Source organism: Topomyia yanbarensis, chromosome 3 (assembly GCF_030247195.1).
Source record: "Topomyia yanbarensis strain Yona2022 chromosome 3, ASM3024719v1, whole genome shotgun sequence".
Classification (NCBI taxonomy): Eukaryota; Metazoa; Arthropoda; class Insecta; order Diptera; family Culicidae; genus Topomyia; species Topomyia yanbarensis.
Window position 1 is genome coordinate 259981232 of NC_080672.1, and position 16255 is coordinate 259997486.

General features: G+C 39.0%; 2 protein-coding genes across 3 annotated transcripts; one reads left to right on the forward strand and one right to left on the reverse strand.

Annotated features, from left to right (window-relative positions):
- Positions 1 to 1235: 1235 nt before the first annotated feature.
- On the reverse strand, positions 1236 to 6524 carry LOC131692793 (kinesin-like protein subito). Of its 2 annotated transcripts, none has more exons than XM_058980071.1 (4): positions 6380 to 6524; positions 1795 to 3261; positions 1512 to 1734; positions 1236 to 1454 (listed from the first exon to the last, which is right to left on the reverse strand). In XM_058980071.1, exons 1-4 carry the CDS (start codon positions 6388 to 6390, stop codon positions 1299 to 1301), a joined length of 1857 nt encoding a protein of 618 aa, XP_058836054.1. In that variant the 5' UTR covers positions 6391 to 6524; the 3' UTR covers positions 1236 to 1298. The 2 variants fall into 2 exon arrangements, with proteins under 2 accessions (XP_058836054.1, XP_058836053.1); XM_058980070.1 differs by having other exon boundaries at positions 1795 to 3305.
- A 4537-nt stretch (positions 6525 to 11061) lies between these two features.
- Positions 11062 to 13857, forward strand: LOC131687888 (AT-rich interactive domain-containing protein 2-like). Its single transcript, XM_058971979.1, has 2 exons — positions 11062 to 11597; positions 11658 to 13857. Exons 1-2 carry the CDS (start codon positions 11395 to 11397, stop codon positions 13855 to 13857), a joined length of 2403 nt encoding a protein of 800 aa, XP_058827962.1. The 5' UTR covers positions 11062 to 11394.
- Positions 13858 to 16255: the final 2398 nt, after the last annotated feature.

The following is a 16255-nucleotide window of genomic DNA, read 5'->3' on the forward strand; positions in this document are numbered from 1 at the left end:
CGACTCCTGTGAGACGTGGTTGCACTTTGGGTGTGCGCGAGTGCCTCATTCCATCGTAGTTGGAAATGTGAGCAGTGCGAGAGGAAGATTCTATGTTGCAGTCTCAAGTGTAGATCAGTCGTTCGCCTTCCAGCAAGCACTCGTCTAGAATAAATCTCAATATAAGTATGATCGAGGAAGAGAAGTCCTTGAGAATGCGATGAATTCTGGAGAAAGAAGCAGATTACGCTGCTAGCGGTCCACCTTGCCAAGAACCGTGGTTACAGAAGCAGTTCAGCAGTCTATAATCCTAGCTCTCATCACCTAAAGCCCGAAGACGCCAAACGTCCCTGCTCTTGCAACCTCGAGCCCTGTGTTAACTTCTACGCCAAGTTCAGTAGAGTGCTCCGTAGAGATGATTGCTCCTGAAGGCCCAGTTCCAATAAGATCAAAAGGCGACTTCATATCACACACCGAAATGGTTTTAGACGTTTCCCGGAGACCTCTGATAAGTTCGTCATTGCTGACTAGATGCAACTCCTATGTAGGAGTCAATAAAATCGTTTCAACAGTGGGTCGTGGAAGATCATAAATTATGCTGCTCCTTCGGTTATCGAGCTTCGTCCTATATCGGATCGCAATCAAGTGCCAGAGGCAATAGTAAACAACATCCCTTCCATACTCATGAGTAGGGTATCAGAATGTGGCGATAACTTTGCCACATATTCCTCTAGTAGTGGGCCAGTGTTTCATGATAGCATAGTAGGTAAAAGTGTACCAGAAGTATCCTCTCTCAACTATGGGTATATGCCTATATCTAACTATAATCCCACATTCTCGACAACAACCTCAGTGCTGAATCAAGCCACTACCCCACCCATCTCTCAGACCCCCCCCCCCCTCAACGCTACCATCTTTATACCACAAATATCACCAGGCATACCAAAATAAGCTGCGGAGTGGTTTGGTTGTGGGGTATTTATCCTACTCACATACCCACCACTGCATGCCAAAATAAATTAGCGGGAAGACAACATTGAACATGCTGATTAAGCTAATTAGATTTTATTTATTTCAAGTGTTTCACGGTAGACACGTAGCTCATCAAGTTCGTGGCTGGCGAGTCATCGTGTATAGGTGCGAAGTATACTAATAATGTAATATTTTCACAATTATATTGAACATAACCAGCCATGGAGTCATAGTTTGGAGAAATGAGAAAGGTACAATTTTGCCACCATGTAAATTAAAACAGGTTTCTTATTGTGAGAACGGCAGTTTAAAACAATAAAAAATTAAAACGAAAAAAAATCATTAAGTTACAATGACAATCTTCTGTTCCGATTCTCCTTCTCACGATACTTTTGAAGCTCTTTTTTATACGCGTTCAGCTGTTTTTCAAGGTCGTCTTCGTCATACTCCATATCGCTAATAATAGCTTTCAAGTCTTCTATTTCAGTCTTCAAATTTGTTATCTGTAATAAAAGCATTAGCCAAATGATAATAATCAATATACTCAAACCTTGCAGTACCTGTAGCTTGTAAGGCAAAATAGCCGCTTCTTGTGCCTGCTTCATCCGGGTTTTGAATGTGGCTTCGCGTTGAGCGCTGTAAGATTCGAAATCGTCCGCTAGTTCGTTGCGCAGCTGCAACTCTTGCTCGAATAACTCTTTTTTCAGCAGCTGAATTTCAAATTCCTTCTCTCCCAACTGTTCACGAAAGACGGCAGCTTCCTGTTCCAATTCTTGTTTTAACCTATTTAAACAGTACAAGCGGTTATTATTATGGCATACAAAACAAGAAAATTTGAAATACCTTTCGTTCTCCATCATTAACCGATTGCCGTCGACACGAGAGGCCGGACTGCTGGTAGCTTGCGCCAAAAAGAATGAGTAGCGTGTTGCGCGGTTGTTCTTTTGGGTCGGTTTCTTTTGGAGGACAATTTGTTTGGCAATCGAGGAAAAGTTTAAAACGTTGATGTTCTCATCGTAGTATTCTTCGGTTGGGTGAAGATTTACAATCATGGTTAGCTTTTCCTTTCCCAGTAGTGATGATTGTATCAGCATAGTAAGCTTAGAATCTCGAAATGGTACTAGGTCTGCTAGCTTCTTCGATTTCTGATTCTTGTGAACTGTTTCCAAACACCGTCCGAGTACCATTAACGAAGTATTGATTTTTTGAGCTTCTTTTAGCCGATCACCCAAATTGCCAGTTTTCTTTAAACGCTCAGAGCCAGCGAGATCACAGAACTTGTAGACGGAGTAATTAATATGTTGTGTGGCAAGGGTATAGGAAACAACTGTTATGGAAAATATACTATGAGAACGACTTGAATTGCAGTTGACATCTGTCGAACCGTACGTAGCACTTTGAAGCCCAAATTGAAGTATATTGAACGCATCTTCGCTGCTACCAGCAAACACACACGAGAGATCCTTAATGTATGCGTTTCCTTCGTTTGATAAAATTTTCATTGGTTTACGTTTACCAAATATTGAATCCTGTGCCAGCAGGTCATACACATTTTCATTGTAGATTTCGACAAATGACACCCAAATGAATACTCTTACATCCGGGTCGTTTTTGGGCTGGAACGAATGTTCTTTCCTAATAATCGTTTTCACCTTCGAATGACTACTATCGCTGTTTTGGAGCATTCGTTTCATACACTCGACTTTTTTCAATTCATCGTAAATGGTGTCATCGTCCAGAAAGCTAACCAACGCTCTGTCAATCCTTAAGCTGGGTTGAGGTGAAATGTTCGCCGCGTGTTCCACAAAAATCTGCTCAATTGCTCGTGGCACAATTCCGGGATTTTTGTTTGTTCCAAGAAGTGTATATGTTTTTCCAGAGCCCGAAGTGCCATATGTTACAAATGTCGCCCCTCGGTTTCCTGTGATATTTCTAACCGCCGATTTGATACATCTATCATACACTTCCGCTTGTGGTACCTGATCGTTGAAAATCTCACTGAATGTGTACTGCCTTTCGGCAGAATATTCGTTGGCATTATTTGCCACCAGCGTGTTTTCATGAATTCTGAACGCTAATCGATAGTTATTGTTCTTCTGGTATGGTCTTAGTCGTAGACAAACTTTAACAGTTTCGCTATCTTTAGCGGTTTCTTGTGCACTTTCGTAGCGATCTATCGACACCGGAGAGCTGCTACGCGATGGCGACGAAGATCGAGAGGAGGAACATTGACTATCGTTCGACATCAACGTTTCCAGGTTAATCCGTGAGTTCGGCCGCGGCCGCATCCTGCGGTCGACACTGTTTTCTCTAGCATGTAAAAAAGAAGGTTGAGCTCGTTTCATTTTGCTCGTCTAGAAAACATGGAAGGCGACAAGCGATCGATTTGTTTAATCAACTATGGATGCAGATAAGCATTGAATCTACTTCTACTTATTTATCAAAGGAAGCTGCATTAAAACTAAAGGCGCTCAATTCCTCTGGATAAAGACTCGCCATCTCTATATTTTTCTTATTATTTATTTGTCAGTGTCATTCCAAACGAGCACGAGAACTGTCAAAAGCATTCAATCCGAAGAAATTCGCTTCGAATCCTTCTAGAACGAGGGCTATTGACAGGTCTCGTGCTCGATTGGAATGACACTGACAGATAAATGGTTAACAAACTATAGACGTGTCGAGTCTTTATCCAGAAGGATTCAGCGTTGTTTATGAAAACTATTGGGATTTTCGATTGATTGATACCGGAGTAGTATAGTGCACTAGTTTTGCACTTTCTAGCAGAAGTGTCAATGGAACATACCCAGTTTTCTGCACTTCTGCTAGATAGTGCAAAAATGGTGCAGTTCCAGTGCACTCCACTACACCGGTGTCAATCAATCAAAAATCGTATATATTTTTGGCATGGAAGATGACGTTTTATTTTTGATCTGTACCTAAGGGCGGATCACTCTAAGAATGTATAACAAATTTGCTTCAGATTAGAAAAAAATGCATTTAATTTCCATTTTTGCATCAACTTAGTACCCCCTGGCAGAAAAGTTTAACAAACGTCCTACGCTGATCCACTTTGTTCGACGTTTTGTTGCATGTAGGGCTAGTTTTTTGTAGGGTTTTGACGTCTTACACGCAACGCAAAATACATTATGAATTTCTATTTTGATGGAAAGAAATTTATTTCAATTCGCTGATTTCTAAAAATGCATCACAAGTGATCTGCCCCTACGTCTGTACACATGCTACTGTTGCATCAGTCGTCTAGATTTTGTCAACATGTCACGGTCGGTCAGCCCACTATACATTCAGAATGATATAAGATTTTCGATTGATTGACACCGGTGTAGTGGTGTACACTGGAATTGCACCATTTTTGCACTTTCTAGCAGAAGTGCGGAAAACTGGGTAAGTTCCATTGACACTTCTGGTAGAAAGTGCAAAACCAGTGCACTACACTACACCGGTGTCAATCAATCGAAAATCCTAATAGAAACTCACACTGTCAAACAAAAATGGCGAATCTTCTATGACATTTATTGGAATCTCTAAGTAAGTTTAAGAAAAAATGACCATTGTCACAAAGCAAGTTTTCTAATCATTTTGTAATACTTGGTCAAACGAGCAAAGGACGTTCTTACGTCTATAATATGTATCGAACTGCAATAATTTTACAATGTTGGTGTAGGACTGCGGCTTTTTTTCGATATGGCGGTGCACTTTGTAAATTAAACCAAAATCAAAGTAGTTATGTTTCGGATTCCTCATTTCATCCGTTTGACGATAAATTTCCGAAATGTTTCACTTATCGCTCAGAAATACTTTTAAGAAATTAAGCCAATGGACAAAACTATAGATTTTTCTATTATTGACATTAACTTCAATTGGTTTCGCACCCAAACAACTACCGCGTTAAGTGGCTGGTCCATGCCAGGAATATTATGGATTTGTCCACTAAAAGTGCGTTTGCCAGGGTGGATCAATCCTCGAACGTCTGGACTTTTTTAAATGTAATTTTATGTGATCGCAAAAATTCAAAATATCGAACACCTACGTCGCTTCCTATTGTTCGAAGCAATTGAAAACTTTAATTTTAAACTCTGCGGGAGGTATATTTCCAAAAAAACGCGAAAATGCTGCGCTCTCGCCATCTTGTGACAAAATTACTAGAAAAAATAGTTCTGGTGCTTCATAACTAGTACCATAAATCCCATTTTACAAGATCTCGATTCACCTTAATATTTTTTATTGATTACAGTGGTTTTAACCTTAGGGTCATTCGCATGTTTTCAGGTTAGAAAAATCTCTTTTGGAAAAATCTCTAACCCTATTTGCGGTATTGGGAATGCAACCCAGGTGAGCTGCGTACAAGGCAATCGATTTACCAACTACGCTATGCCCTTCCCCTACCTTAATAAGATCTTAATGCAATTAATTTAGATGTGCAAGTATTTTGCGTATTTAAAGTATATATTGGCTGCAATTGGAATATTTTGCGTATATATGGTACCAACGCGCTAAAATATTTCTGTAACTAGATTACGATGAATTGGACACATACTTTTTAAATATTGATGGTACTTAATGTACTTTATCGTACTTAATGAAAAATAACTAATCGCACGACTGCGTCGTATTGAAGATTTAGTGCTTGCCCATCGGTATGGTCCGTTTAGTTTAACACAAGCCATGTGAATCAAATAATTAATTATATATTTCGAATGATATTACACATCATAATATACTAACAAATGAAATAAATTTAAATCAAAATATTTCACATTTAGTAACGTCAACGGTTCGTACAAAACTCCATAAGGCTGCCCGATAGTTTTTTGTTTCAATATTCAATAAGTGATTGAATATGTATGCAAAAATACCTTCAACTACGAAAAAGTAAGCTTTAAGCAAATTTAATCCGGATACATTTATTTTGTTACATGATTCAAATCGCCTCAGAAAGATGTATTTTAGTCTTAATTATTTTCTATTCGTTTGTACAGTTTTCAAATTTGGGTTTGTATTTTATTATTCTCGCGTAAGCCTGTTAGTTTGCACTGTGCCTTAGGCCAAAGTCAACTTTCAAATAATCACCATTTAGCTGTTTCGGGTATAACATGAATGCTGCCATCCCTATTCATTAAAACAGGCCCACCGACCGTGGTCCGTGACAACTGCTGAGTGGTTACTCAAAATAGCCTTTATATTTTGAAAGTACTCAAAAACAAACCGTTCATTTTCTGTTTTTTCATATTAAATTTTACAAACGACTAAATAAAAAGTAAATGCTTAATACGTTGGTTATTGATTGAATGGTAGTATTTAAATTAATTTTCTAAAACTACTCACAGTACCAAGTTAGTAATGTTCCCATCAATGCTACATTCAGAGCAAGCTATCGTTACTTTATATTTTCGAGGACGTAAATACTTACACTTCTAACATATAGTTTAGTTCTAATTACTGCACACAGCACGAATATTTTCTTGACAATAGAATCAAAAAATTAAAATACTTAAAACGTTCTATCTAAACTCCAACTGAAAACCACAAAGAACTGAGTGAGTGTCGACTGAGTGCCGGCGCGACTTTTTTGATGTTTGCACAATCATTCTATTTTACTCAAAACTGCAAAATAATATAAGTTTAGGTTCTAGTGGAACATATAAAATGGGCATGTAATCATCCTATTAAGGGGCGGTTTCTTCTCTCTCGCTTAACTTCAACAAGTTTAGTATGGTCCGCTTAGCTCAAAAACTTGTCGATAAATCGTCCATCACGAGTTCCCTAATTGACGCAGTACCGTTCGACGGTGAAACAACGATGGATGATTTGAAACATGTTTTAGATTTCTCTGTGAGCTGGTTTTCGAATTTGTCAGTGGACTGTTAATGCCTACTTTTAAGCCCTCAGTGAACATGAACGTTAAATCGTATTCTGCACAAATCTTGGGCGTTTTTTTTTTAAAAGACATATCTGCAATGAGTTACTCTCTTTGTTTACTTTCTCTTCTGTTAATAATTCGGTCACTTTAACATTTATCCCTTAACTCTATGCATAATATGCTAGTTAAAACTACTGTCTTTCGATCTGTACTGTAAAATAAGTGGAAAGCGTTATAGTGACGCCGTAAAAATCAAAAGAGAAAGTAGACAAAAGGTTTGTTCCAGTACACGGAAGTCACTCCGGAGTAAACAGGAGCAAAAAATTATTGCTTCTTTTTACTCCGGTTTGCTACCAGAAGAAGAAAAAGATAAGAAGAGACTACAGGAACAATTTTATCCGGAGTACTTCCAGTTTCTCCTGGTACTGGAACAGACCTAAAGAGAGTAACTAAACTCATTGCAGATGTCTTTTTGAAAAAAACGCTCAAGAAATGTTTATTCGAAAATCCTCTTCGTCGTGTGGTAGTGTGATAAAATGAAACCACACTATACACTCAAGTTTTTTTTACGCGGTTTTTTTTTGCGCGGTATTTTTTTACGCGGTTTTTTTACGCGGATTTTGAAATTGGGTCATTAAATGAGAAAAAAAAGTCGTTTTTTATTACTTACCTCGATAAAGCTGATTTTCGTGATTGCAACAATGTTTTTTTCCAACTCAGGAAACGTGAAAATAATATTAAAATTTAAAATAAAGAAATATGTTGACAGTCTGGATTTGACACTATAGGAAGGATTTGACATATCGAATTTCACGACAAATGATGCCCTGTCAGAAAAAATTAGGGCATGTTTTCTCGGTTTTCCCAGAGGGTTATTGTTATTTGACATAAACACCATCCATTGCATATAGTTTTTCTTTCATTTTGGGTGTTGTCCTGATAGGAGATGTAAACAACCGCAGTTTTCCTATGTATGGTTGCCAAGTTTACATAAGATTTATTTTAAAAAACAAAAAAATCGTTTTTACGTATTACAACGAATTTTTTTTTGAAATAATGTTATATTATGTATATTGGACCTAAAATTTATCGAATGGAACGGAAAACTATATATAGCTTAATGACCCAATTTACGCGGTTTTCATTTACGCGGATTTTGAAATTTACGCGGTTTTCATTTACGCGGTTTTTGAAATTTACGCGGTTTTCATTTACGCGGTTTTTGAAATTTACGCGGTTTTCATTTACGCGGATTTTGAAATTTACGCGGTATCCATCAATGAGGTTCCCTTTATCGCGGATTCTTAAATTTAAGTGGTCTTCATTTACGCGGATTTTGAAATTTACGCGGTTTTCATTTACGCGGATTTTGAAATTTACGCGGTTTTCATTTACGCGGATTTTGAAATTTACGCGGTTTTCATTTACGCGGATTTTGAAATTTACGCGGTTTTCATTTACGCGGATTTTGAAATTTACGCGGTTTTCATTTACGCGGCTCGTATCCCCCGCGTAAAAAAAACCTGAGTGTACTCGTTTTGCCATGATTTTCGCTGTAACGGTACAGTGCCGTTGGTATAGTAATTTTACTATAATTTACAGTGAAATCTAATGTTACCTTGCAATACAAAAATAATCAACTATAATTTTTCTACCGCAACTTTCAATGGCAAATTGATTTTACACAAAACAAGAGGGTGATTATGTATCTTAACATATTTTCTAAGTTTTTTTTCTAGTGACATCTAATGCAATCGGTATTGTGTTTGCGATATCTATAATAAATCAGTTTTTTGTATCAGATCTTTATTTTCTCATAAAAATCTGTTTAATGCAGATTCATCTGTATATAATTAACAGCTACCCAATCGGATCATTAAATGAAGAATAAAATCATATTTTTATTTCATTAACCAATAGAGCTCATCTTTCTAAATATAGCAATATTCATGTTCAATCAAAAAGGATTAACTACTAGAGGGAGCAAAGCGTCGCAATATATTCACGGACTGAACTGACCAGGGCAATATGTGTCAAACTGATGAGGCCTGCAATAAGTAAGAGTGAGATAATTATCAGTGTTAACAGCGGTGTGAGACCACTAAAAGGTATCTCTTGTTCAACTTTTAAACTTCAGAATGAATTTCAATTGATTTTCTAAAAATATGTAAACACGTCTTCGTTTGACACTATCCGTTCTCCTTGACAGTGAATTTAGCCACACCAAGGCAATTCAATAGAAGGTGTGGTCGTGATAATTCAATTTTATAAAATAATTTTTATTTGTTTATTTGCGTACAAAAAGTTCGATTACGTATCTTTAACGTCTACCTCGACGTCAACTGCATCTGTGAAAATCAAAAACAGCGTATGACATATAAAAACTCTAGAAAGAGAACTGTGGAGAGAAAAACAGCGTTTTTGGCAACGTATGCCCCAGTACTGTACGGCCACCGACAAACTGACATGACAACTAGAACGATTTCAGTGAAAATTTTTGGCAAATAATTTAAACTCGGAACAGTAACTCCATCTGTATAATGAGTTACACATCATTACTTAACGTGTCTTTCGTAAAAGAACACTAATGTCCTCTAGTAAAAGTCTGGACAAGACATATTCAAACGAGCAGAAGTTTTTCGAATTCAAATGAGCGGAGCATCGTATATTAACGTTTTAAGTAGAAAGTATTGCACGTTTCATTGGAAACGAGTCGTTTAATCATTTTGAGGCGACGCATTGAATTGGCGCATTTGATAATAAATGCTGAAAACGTCAAAAAATATGCATTACCCAAGTTTAATGTATGCTAATTATTTACTTTAACTGAATTTCTCAATAAAACTGACTAAAACTGTGCTTCTAAAGTTTCAGGTTTTTGTATGTTTTTTACACAAAATTGCACCACCTTTTATTAGTGTCCTTCCATAAGAAATACATTGCGATGAATCGTGCGCCGAATAGCGCTGCGAATCTTGCTGCGACGAAAAATAATCGTCGTGTCTCCTTTGGAAAAGCACGGGCAATATTGCGGTATTGACTGGCTTTGTTCTCTGGAGACTCCATGAAAAGTGAATCGAAAAAATTGAATCAACTTCAAGTCGGTTCCGACAGCATGAAGTAACAAGTTACTTTACGCTCGTCCGGGCATGCCACAGACTCAGGTGATTTGTATTCTAATGCCAAAAGATCCTAACTCCTGCGGTAGCATGCAAAAGGTTAAGTAGCCGGGAAACTCTAAGCTTGCTCAAATGACCCTATTCCACGCTTACTAAACTTTCTTCCCTCACATCCTTGCTCTCCCTTGAGTACTATGGCTCATAATATTGAAAAATATACTTCAACTTCCAGTGTCATGCTAATTAAATGCCGTTACAACAACTTCGGGATTTATCATCACATTGCTTAATAAACTATTCCATTTCCGAGAATGAAACGATTTACGATCGGACCGTAGATCTTTCGCCGAAAATGCAGTGTATGTCATTTGCCCTGATTTACCTCATATTTTGTCAAATATTGTTTATATATATATGTTTACAAAATTGATTCAGCTGTTTATCAAATATTCAACAAAACTAGAACATATATTTCTAAGGTTATAGTTTCCTTTAACTATTTCAAGTATAGCCAAACTTCTTTGAGCCAAGTGCCTTGAAACTATGGTTGTCTATTTTCTCTTGTCCAAACTTCTACTGGAGGAACTCTAGTTACATAGAGTAGCTTCGATGATTATTAGAGAGTTGACTGAAAATTTCGAAACTCTTACTGTCAAACGAACGTCCGTTTGACAGTACGAGTTACAAAATTTTGCGTCGACTCTCTAATAATATCTTGCCAAATTTGAAAATACAGTGTCATGTCAGTTTGTCGGTGGTACGGCAACATGTTATAATTATGGCTGACCCCTCTGCCCCTGACCCAAATTAGGTTTTACACCAACCGACATAACCGCGTGAATTGAACCGGATGAACTTCGTTTGACAATTCTCGGTGGTTTGTTTACATGAGAGTTACGTGAGTTCGAATGTAACAGATTAGCGCCCGTTGCACTCGCACTCACGCAACGGACAAAGTAAACAAACCACCGAGAATTGTCAACCCTGAACTTCATTAATCATGAGTTCATTCGTGTCGTCATCTTGTAGAACTCAATTAGGTTTTTTTACTGAAACAGTTAACGTCACTCTTCCTGACAGTTCACTTGTACTGTTTACGTGGACTAGAAAAATTTGTGGACGACTAGATTCGCTCGAAGCAAATCGCAAAGAATTTTTCTAAGTCCGTGTAAACAGTGCAAGCGAACTGTCAAAAATGAACACTCAGTTCATTTGTGACGTCACCGTAAAGTATTCACTGGAAAAGAATCGATTATTTTTTGATAAATTATCGATCCGGCAAGTTATCTTCGGACATCACTAGCGCGATGAGTGACAGTTGTTGAAAGAAACAAGCGGCGGCGTACAAAAATGCTTTTGCAGTGAAAAATATTAGGCTTTGTTTTTGGAGTGATTTTTGGCGAATTATTCGTAATTACTTCATCACAAAAGTATTTATCCGTTAGGATGACTGTCGACGGTGAAAATAAAATTAAATCCGAGCGTCGCAGCCAGGATGAGGACGACAATTTTGCGAATCAAAACAGCAGCAGCTTAGGCACTCCGGCAAAAGAAAGCGGTGGAAGGGCTCGAACTAAAGGCAAGCTGTTTGTCGAAAAGGGCAAAGCTAGTTTCTTGCAGGATTTGCTGCAGTTCCACGAGAAAAATGGGTAAGTGGTTTAAATGATGTTTAATTATTTTCTTATTAAGTTTGGTGTATTTTGTTTTAGCACGCCTTGCGTACGTATGCCGAAGATATGTGGTCGCGATGTTGATTTGCATAAGCTCTACTCAATCGTCATTAGCCGGGGTGGTTGGCTAAAGGTTAATGCCCGTGAGGACTGGGACGAAGTGATCGACGAAATGAAACTTCCTAAACGCTGTGTTAATAATGAGATTGCTATAAAACAGATCTATATACGCTTCCTAGATAGATACGAGCGGGTGAATTTTCATGGGGAAGAAAAGGATCCGGCCGATGAGGAAGACGAGGAGAAAAGACACAACCGACGGTGGTCAGCTCGTATGCTGCACTCTGTACCAGCAGTTTATAATCATGCTCAACACAACATACCGGAAGGGATGAGAGCATCATTGAATTTGTCCTGTGATTTGTTCAAACCAACGGAGTACGACAAATTAATGCTGTCGCTGTTGTCACCCTTACCGAATGAACAGGATTTCGCCATAAACGTTTGTACGCTGATGTCGAATGAAAGTAAACATACGTTGAAAGTGGACAAGTGCCCGAAATTAGTTCAGGTTTTATTGGCGCACGGTGGCGTATTTAATCACTACACTCTTCGAGATATGTTCCATGTGTATTACGCAAATATCAGGAAGAATTCATTGCAACGTTTTTGGAAGGACAGTCTTTTTGAAAAACCGCAGGTGCTGGAGTTGTCCTACGAGGACTGTTTTCAGAAGTTGGAACGAGATCCAACCGAGTTGATCAAGAGCATCTACGACGATGATCACAGCAAAACTCTTGATGATGAAGATTGTGGCAAGCTGAACATGGCGACATTGAGAGGTTTTCTAAGTTTGGGTTCTGGCTTAGGAACAAACGATTACATAGGACAGAGAGTACAGCAAATTGCATCAATATTTAGAAATTTGAGTTTCAACGAAGAAAATGTCATAGTTTTGGGAGCAAATCGGCCGTTTTTAAGATTTCTGATTATGTGTGCTAATGCCCGGTGGAACAATCTGCATCATATGGGCTTGGATATGCTCGGTAATGTAGCAACAGAAATTGATATCAATGATCCCCAGGTGGACGAGATTACTCGATGTTTGCTTTCAACAATTTCAGAAGGTTTAGAGGGAGCAGATCGTGGAGTTATCATCAGTTGTTTGGAAATTTTAAGCAAAATAGCACAGAAAGAAAGCAACGAGGAAAATCTTACCCGATGCTTGAATCAAACGGTGTACGATCAAATTTGTCTGTTTCTGTCATTAAGCGACATAATGTTGCTATTGTATACGCTAGAGTGCATCTACTCGTTAACATCCATGGGTGAAAAACCGTGTGCTTCAATGATGCACGTAACCGGTATAATTGACACATTGGTGTCTTTAGTAACAGTGGAAGCACAAAGCTACGGGCCTGATGCCTGCATACTAATGCGAGTGGTGGAAACCATTCCTGGAAATATATCCGGTGGCTATCCTGGTAATCCAAATCAAAATCCATCTACAACAAGCCAACCTCAAACATCCAGTATGGCTCAATTGACTGTGCAGCAGAAAGAACAACCATCAATTCCTATACCAGCTATTCCAGCACTACCGGAGATCCCGAAAATACCTGTTCCAACTAAAATGAGCTCCGTTGGACAAACAAACCCAACAACCGCAAGTGCTCCTCCACCAGTTAGCACACCGGCCATTCAAGTAACCAGCGTAACTCGTCCGGCCGCTTCTCAATCTCCCCAGATACCGGTTAATATTATAAGCCGAGGAGATGCGACTCCCCCAAAAATATCACCTCCACCGGTAACTACTGCAACAGTATCGCCAGCCCCACCAGGTCCTGTTACGGTTGCGGCAAAACACGCTCAACAGCAGCAGTCCCAGGAAAACGAACAATTTGCGTACGCTTGGTTGAAGGCAACATTTGAAACTACTTCTTCCATGGCGAATAGACTAGAGCAAGGCGAAGTGTACCGACAGTATTTGACAGCAAATGCAAAAATCGGTCGCAAAGCCGTAGTTCCACAGGCACACTTTCCTCGCTGCATGAGAACCGTTTTCGGAGGAACTGTTGGACCGATACAAGTAAAAACCGAGCATAATGGAGTTGAAAGCTGCAACTTTTACTACGAAGGCATCAAGCTGAGACCGAAACCATCCCCACTATCCAGCGGGGCACTGCAGAAGGGAACATCAACGGTGAGTAAAGCGTTTCATTCTTGTTTTTTGCTGTAGACTGTCATGTGTTAGATATTAAGGATTGCTTTTTTGGGATGATTAATGAGAAAATATGAAGCGCCATTAGCTGGTGAGTATGTCTATTTCGAAAATGTAGTCTCATACTGTATTGTTCCAAAATTTGTCAAATATTGAATTTTAACCTGCTAAACAGCAACTGATGGCTGTATCTTCTCCAACGCTATTAGCAGGGCTTCATTGGGCGATTTCATGGCTTGCACTATGCCAGGTTGGCCAGGAAAAATTGTGTAGAATCCGGGAAACCAAGACGGGCGCGACGTTCCTTGTAGCTGTATTAGGTTCTGTCGTTTTGGCCGGTCCAGCTTTAAATCGATCTCGTACATTGGATCCAGTACTTGGGGTTCCAGTTGGATGGAAGTGCTGGCCATTTCTTGAATGCTGTGAAGGGAAACAGGTTAAATTTTATTCGAAATCATAGTTGAACTAGTAGAGCATTACGTTTTTAGTATCTGCTTGTTGGATTATACCTTTTTTCACCCGTAATTACATTGAGGAGTGAGGACAATACATAAATGCCTTATGTTATGCAGTTATGATAAATATAATGTATCATCGTCGCGCGATACAGTGTTAGACGTCGGACCAAAAAGCGCCAACTTAATATCGGATTCAAGGATTTGCTAAAATTGTTCACCTATGGCCAAAATATAATAATGCAAATGTTCGCGTCGATTGAACCACTCCTCGGTACATGGGAACAAATTGTCGAAAAGCTTAGTTTTAGTTTGATTATAACTCCGGAATCCCCTCCCCTAGATTGATGGGTCTGACGGTATTGCAAACATCATCAAGTATATATCGTGCATCAGTTTCAAAGAACCTCTAACAGCTAATTGTTTTAAGATGGTTATTGCATTACGCCTAGTGGGTGAATGGAGAACAGTGAGTCTAGTTATGTAAGGTTTGCAAACTAGACTCGATGGAACTATCTAAGTCAGTCTTGGATATCACATACATTTGGAGCAACATCAGATGGTGCTTCAATCTGTTCTAACCCTTTAATCGGCAGTTTTCACGCCGCCATCCGCGTTACGGCTTGGTAAGGCCAAACTGGTGTCGATGGGGGTCAATTAAGGTACGACGTATTCTTGATGGTTACATCATTAGCATCTCTGCATTAGAATCGGCAGACAGCCTTAGTTGATTATAGGGTTAGGGAATATCTTTAATGTGACAAATAGTGCCTTTTTCGCTTCAGATAGTTGATATCCGAGCCAGTTGAACTCCTTGAGCGTCCATACACGAGTTCCGACGGAAATTGAGGATTCGATGAAAGAAATCTCTTCTATGAGACGTCCGACCGACGGTGTCGAAATGCCGGAAGAGATGAGCTGCGGTAAGCGAGTTTTACAAGAGGGTAGGGGACACTTCTTACTGCCATCTGTAAGTAGTACTAACAAACATTTTATTTCGGGAATTGTACGAGATGGTGCTGGGCCTGTAGCCTTCGACTGGCATGGTCCATTCTCATTGGTTCGGAAGTCTTCTTGGCTGGTTGGTAGATATGTGCTCCTGCTTGCAAGTTGATCAATTCGCTTGGATGGGGGACATGTTGACTCTGCTAGTTATCGACTCTTTTGACCTTGGGTATGAGGCTAGTTCTGAAAAGGAGTGCAGGACTGGCACCTAAGAGATAGTTAAGTATTCAGGACTTGATTATTTAACTCGACCAAGCACACCGGCTCTCAGAAATGATAAGCAGCATGTTCGAGTCGAACTAGGCGGAGAATCGGTTTGAGCAAACTTAATGGGGAAAAGAGGATAAATATTTCTTAGATTTTTTTGTGAAACCCTAAAATACCTTCACTCGTCTAGTTACTCAGCATAATGATAATAGAAAAAATTGAGGATTTGTCTGGTCCATAATGTAACGAATATGTATATTGACTAGAACAGGGATAATCGAATTACGTTATAATACCATGTTCACACTACGTTTTAACTCGTAGTGTGAACGTAGTATAAGATAGAGATGAAACAGCACAGCCGTTCTTCCACTATACTTCCCATAATCGCAAGTCAGTTCCATGTCTATAGGGAATCCCATAGAACATGGGACAAATATGCAATTATGGGCAGCATATTAAACAAGCATAGTGGTGTTGCAACATGATAAATCAATCTGATTCAACAACCATTTAAACAATCATTAATACACACTAAAACAGAAAGAATAACTGGTAGAACAGCTGGAGGGAATTTAGTATTCGTGGACATTACGGTTTACAGCGCTCTCTGATTTCCTTAACAGTCGATTGATCCGCCTCAGACCTAGGAGACCCAAGAGGATATCAGGAAGAAGACAGTTTTAATTGCATCACCTACGACTTATTAGGGGTAGGATACCTTGGACATCAAAATGGAGGACTTGACG

Excerpts from the sequence above, each read along its gene's own strand:
- LOC131687888 (XM_058971979.1), top strand. The coding sequence starts at position 11,395 with ATGACTGTCGACGGTGAAAATAAAATTAAATCCGAGCGTCGCAGCCAG. Across the intron at positions 11,598-11,657 it reads CAGTTCCACGAGAAAAATGG|CACGCCTTGCGTACGTATGC; the intron begins GTAAGTGGTTTA and ends ATTTTGTTTTAG.
- LOC131692793 (XM_058980070.1), bottom strand. The coding sequence starts at position 3,296 with ATGAAACGAGCTCAACCTTCTTTTTTACATGCTAGAGAAAACAGTGTC. Across the intron at positions 1,735-1,794 it reads TTAATGATGGAGAACGAAAG|GTTAAAACAAGAATTGGAAC; the intron begins GTATTTCAAATT and ends CTGTTTAAATAG. Across the intron at positions 1,455-1,511 it reads TTTTGCCTTACAAGCTACAG|ATAACAAATTTGAAGACTGA; the intron begins GTACTGCAAGGT and ends CTTTTATTACAG.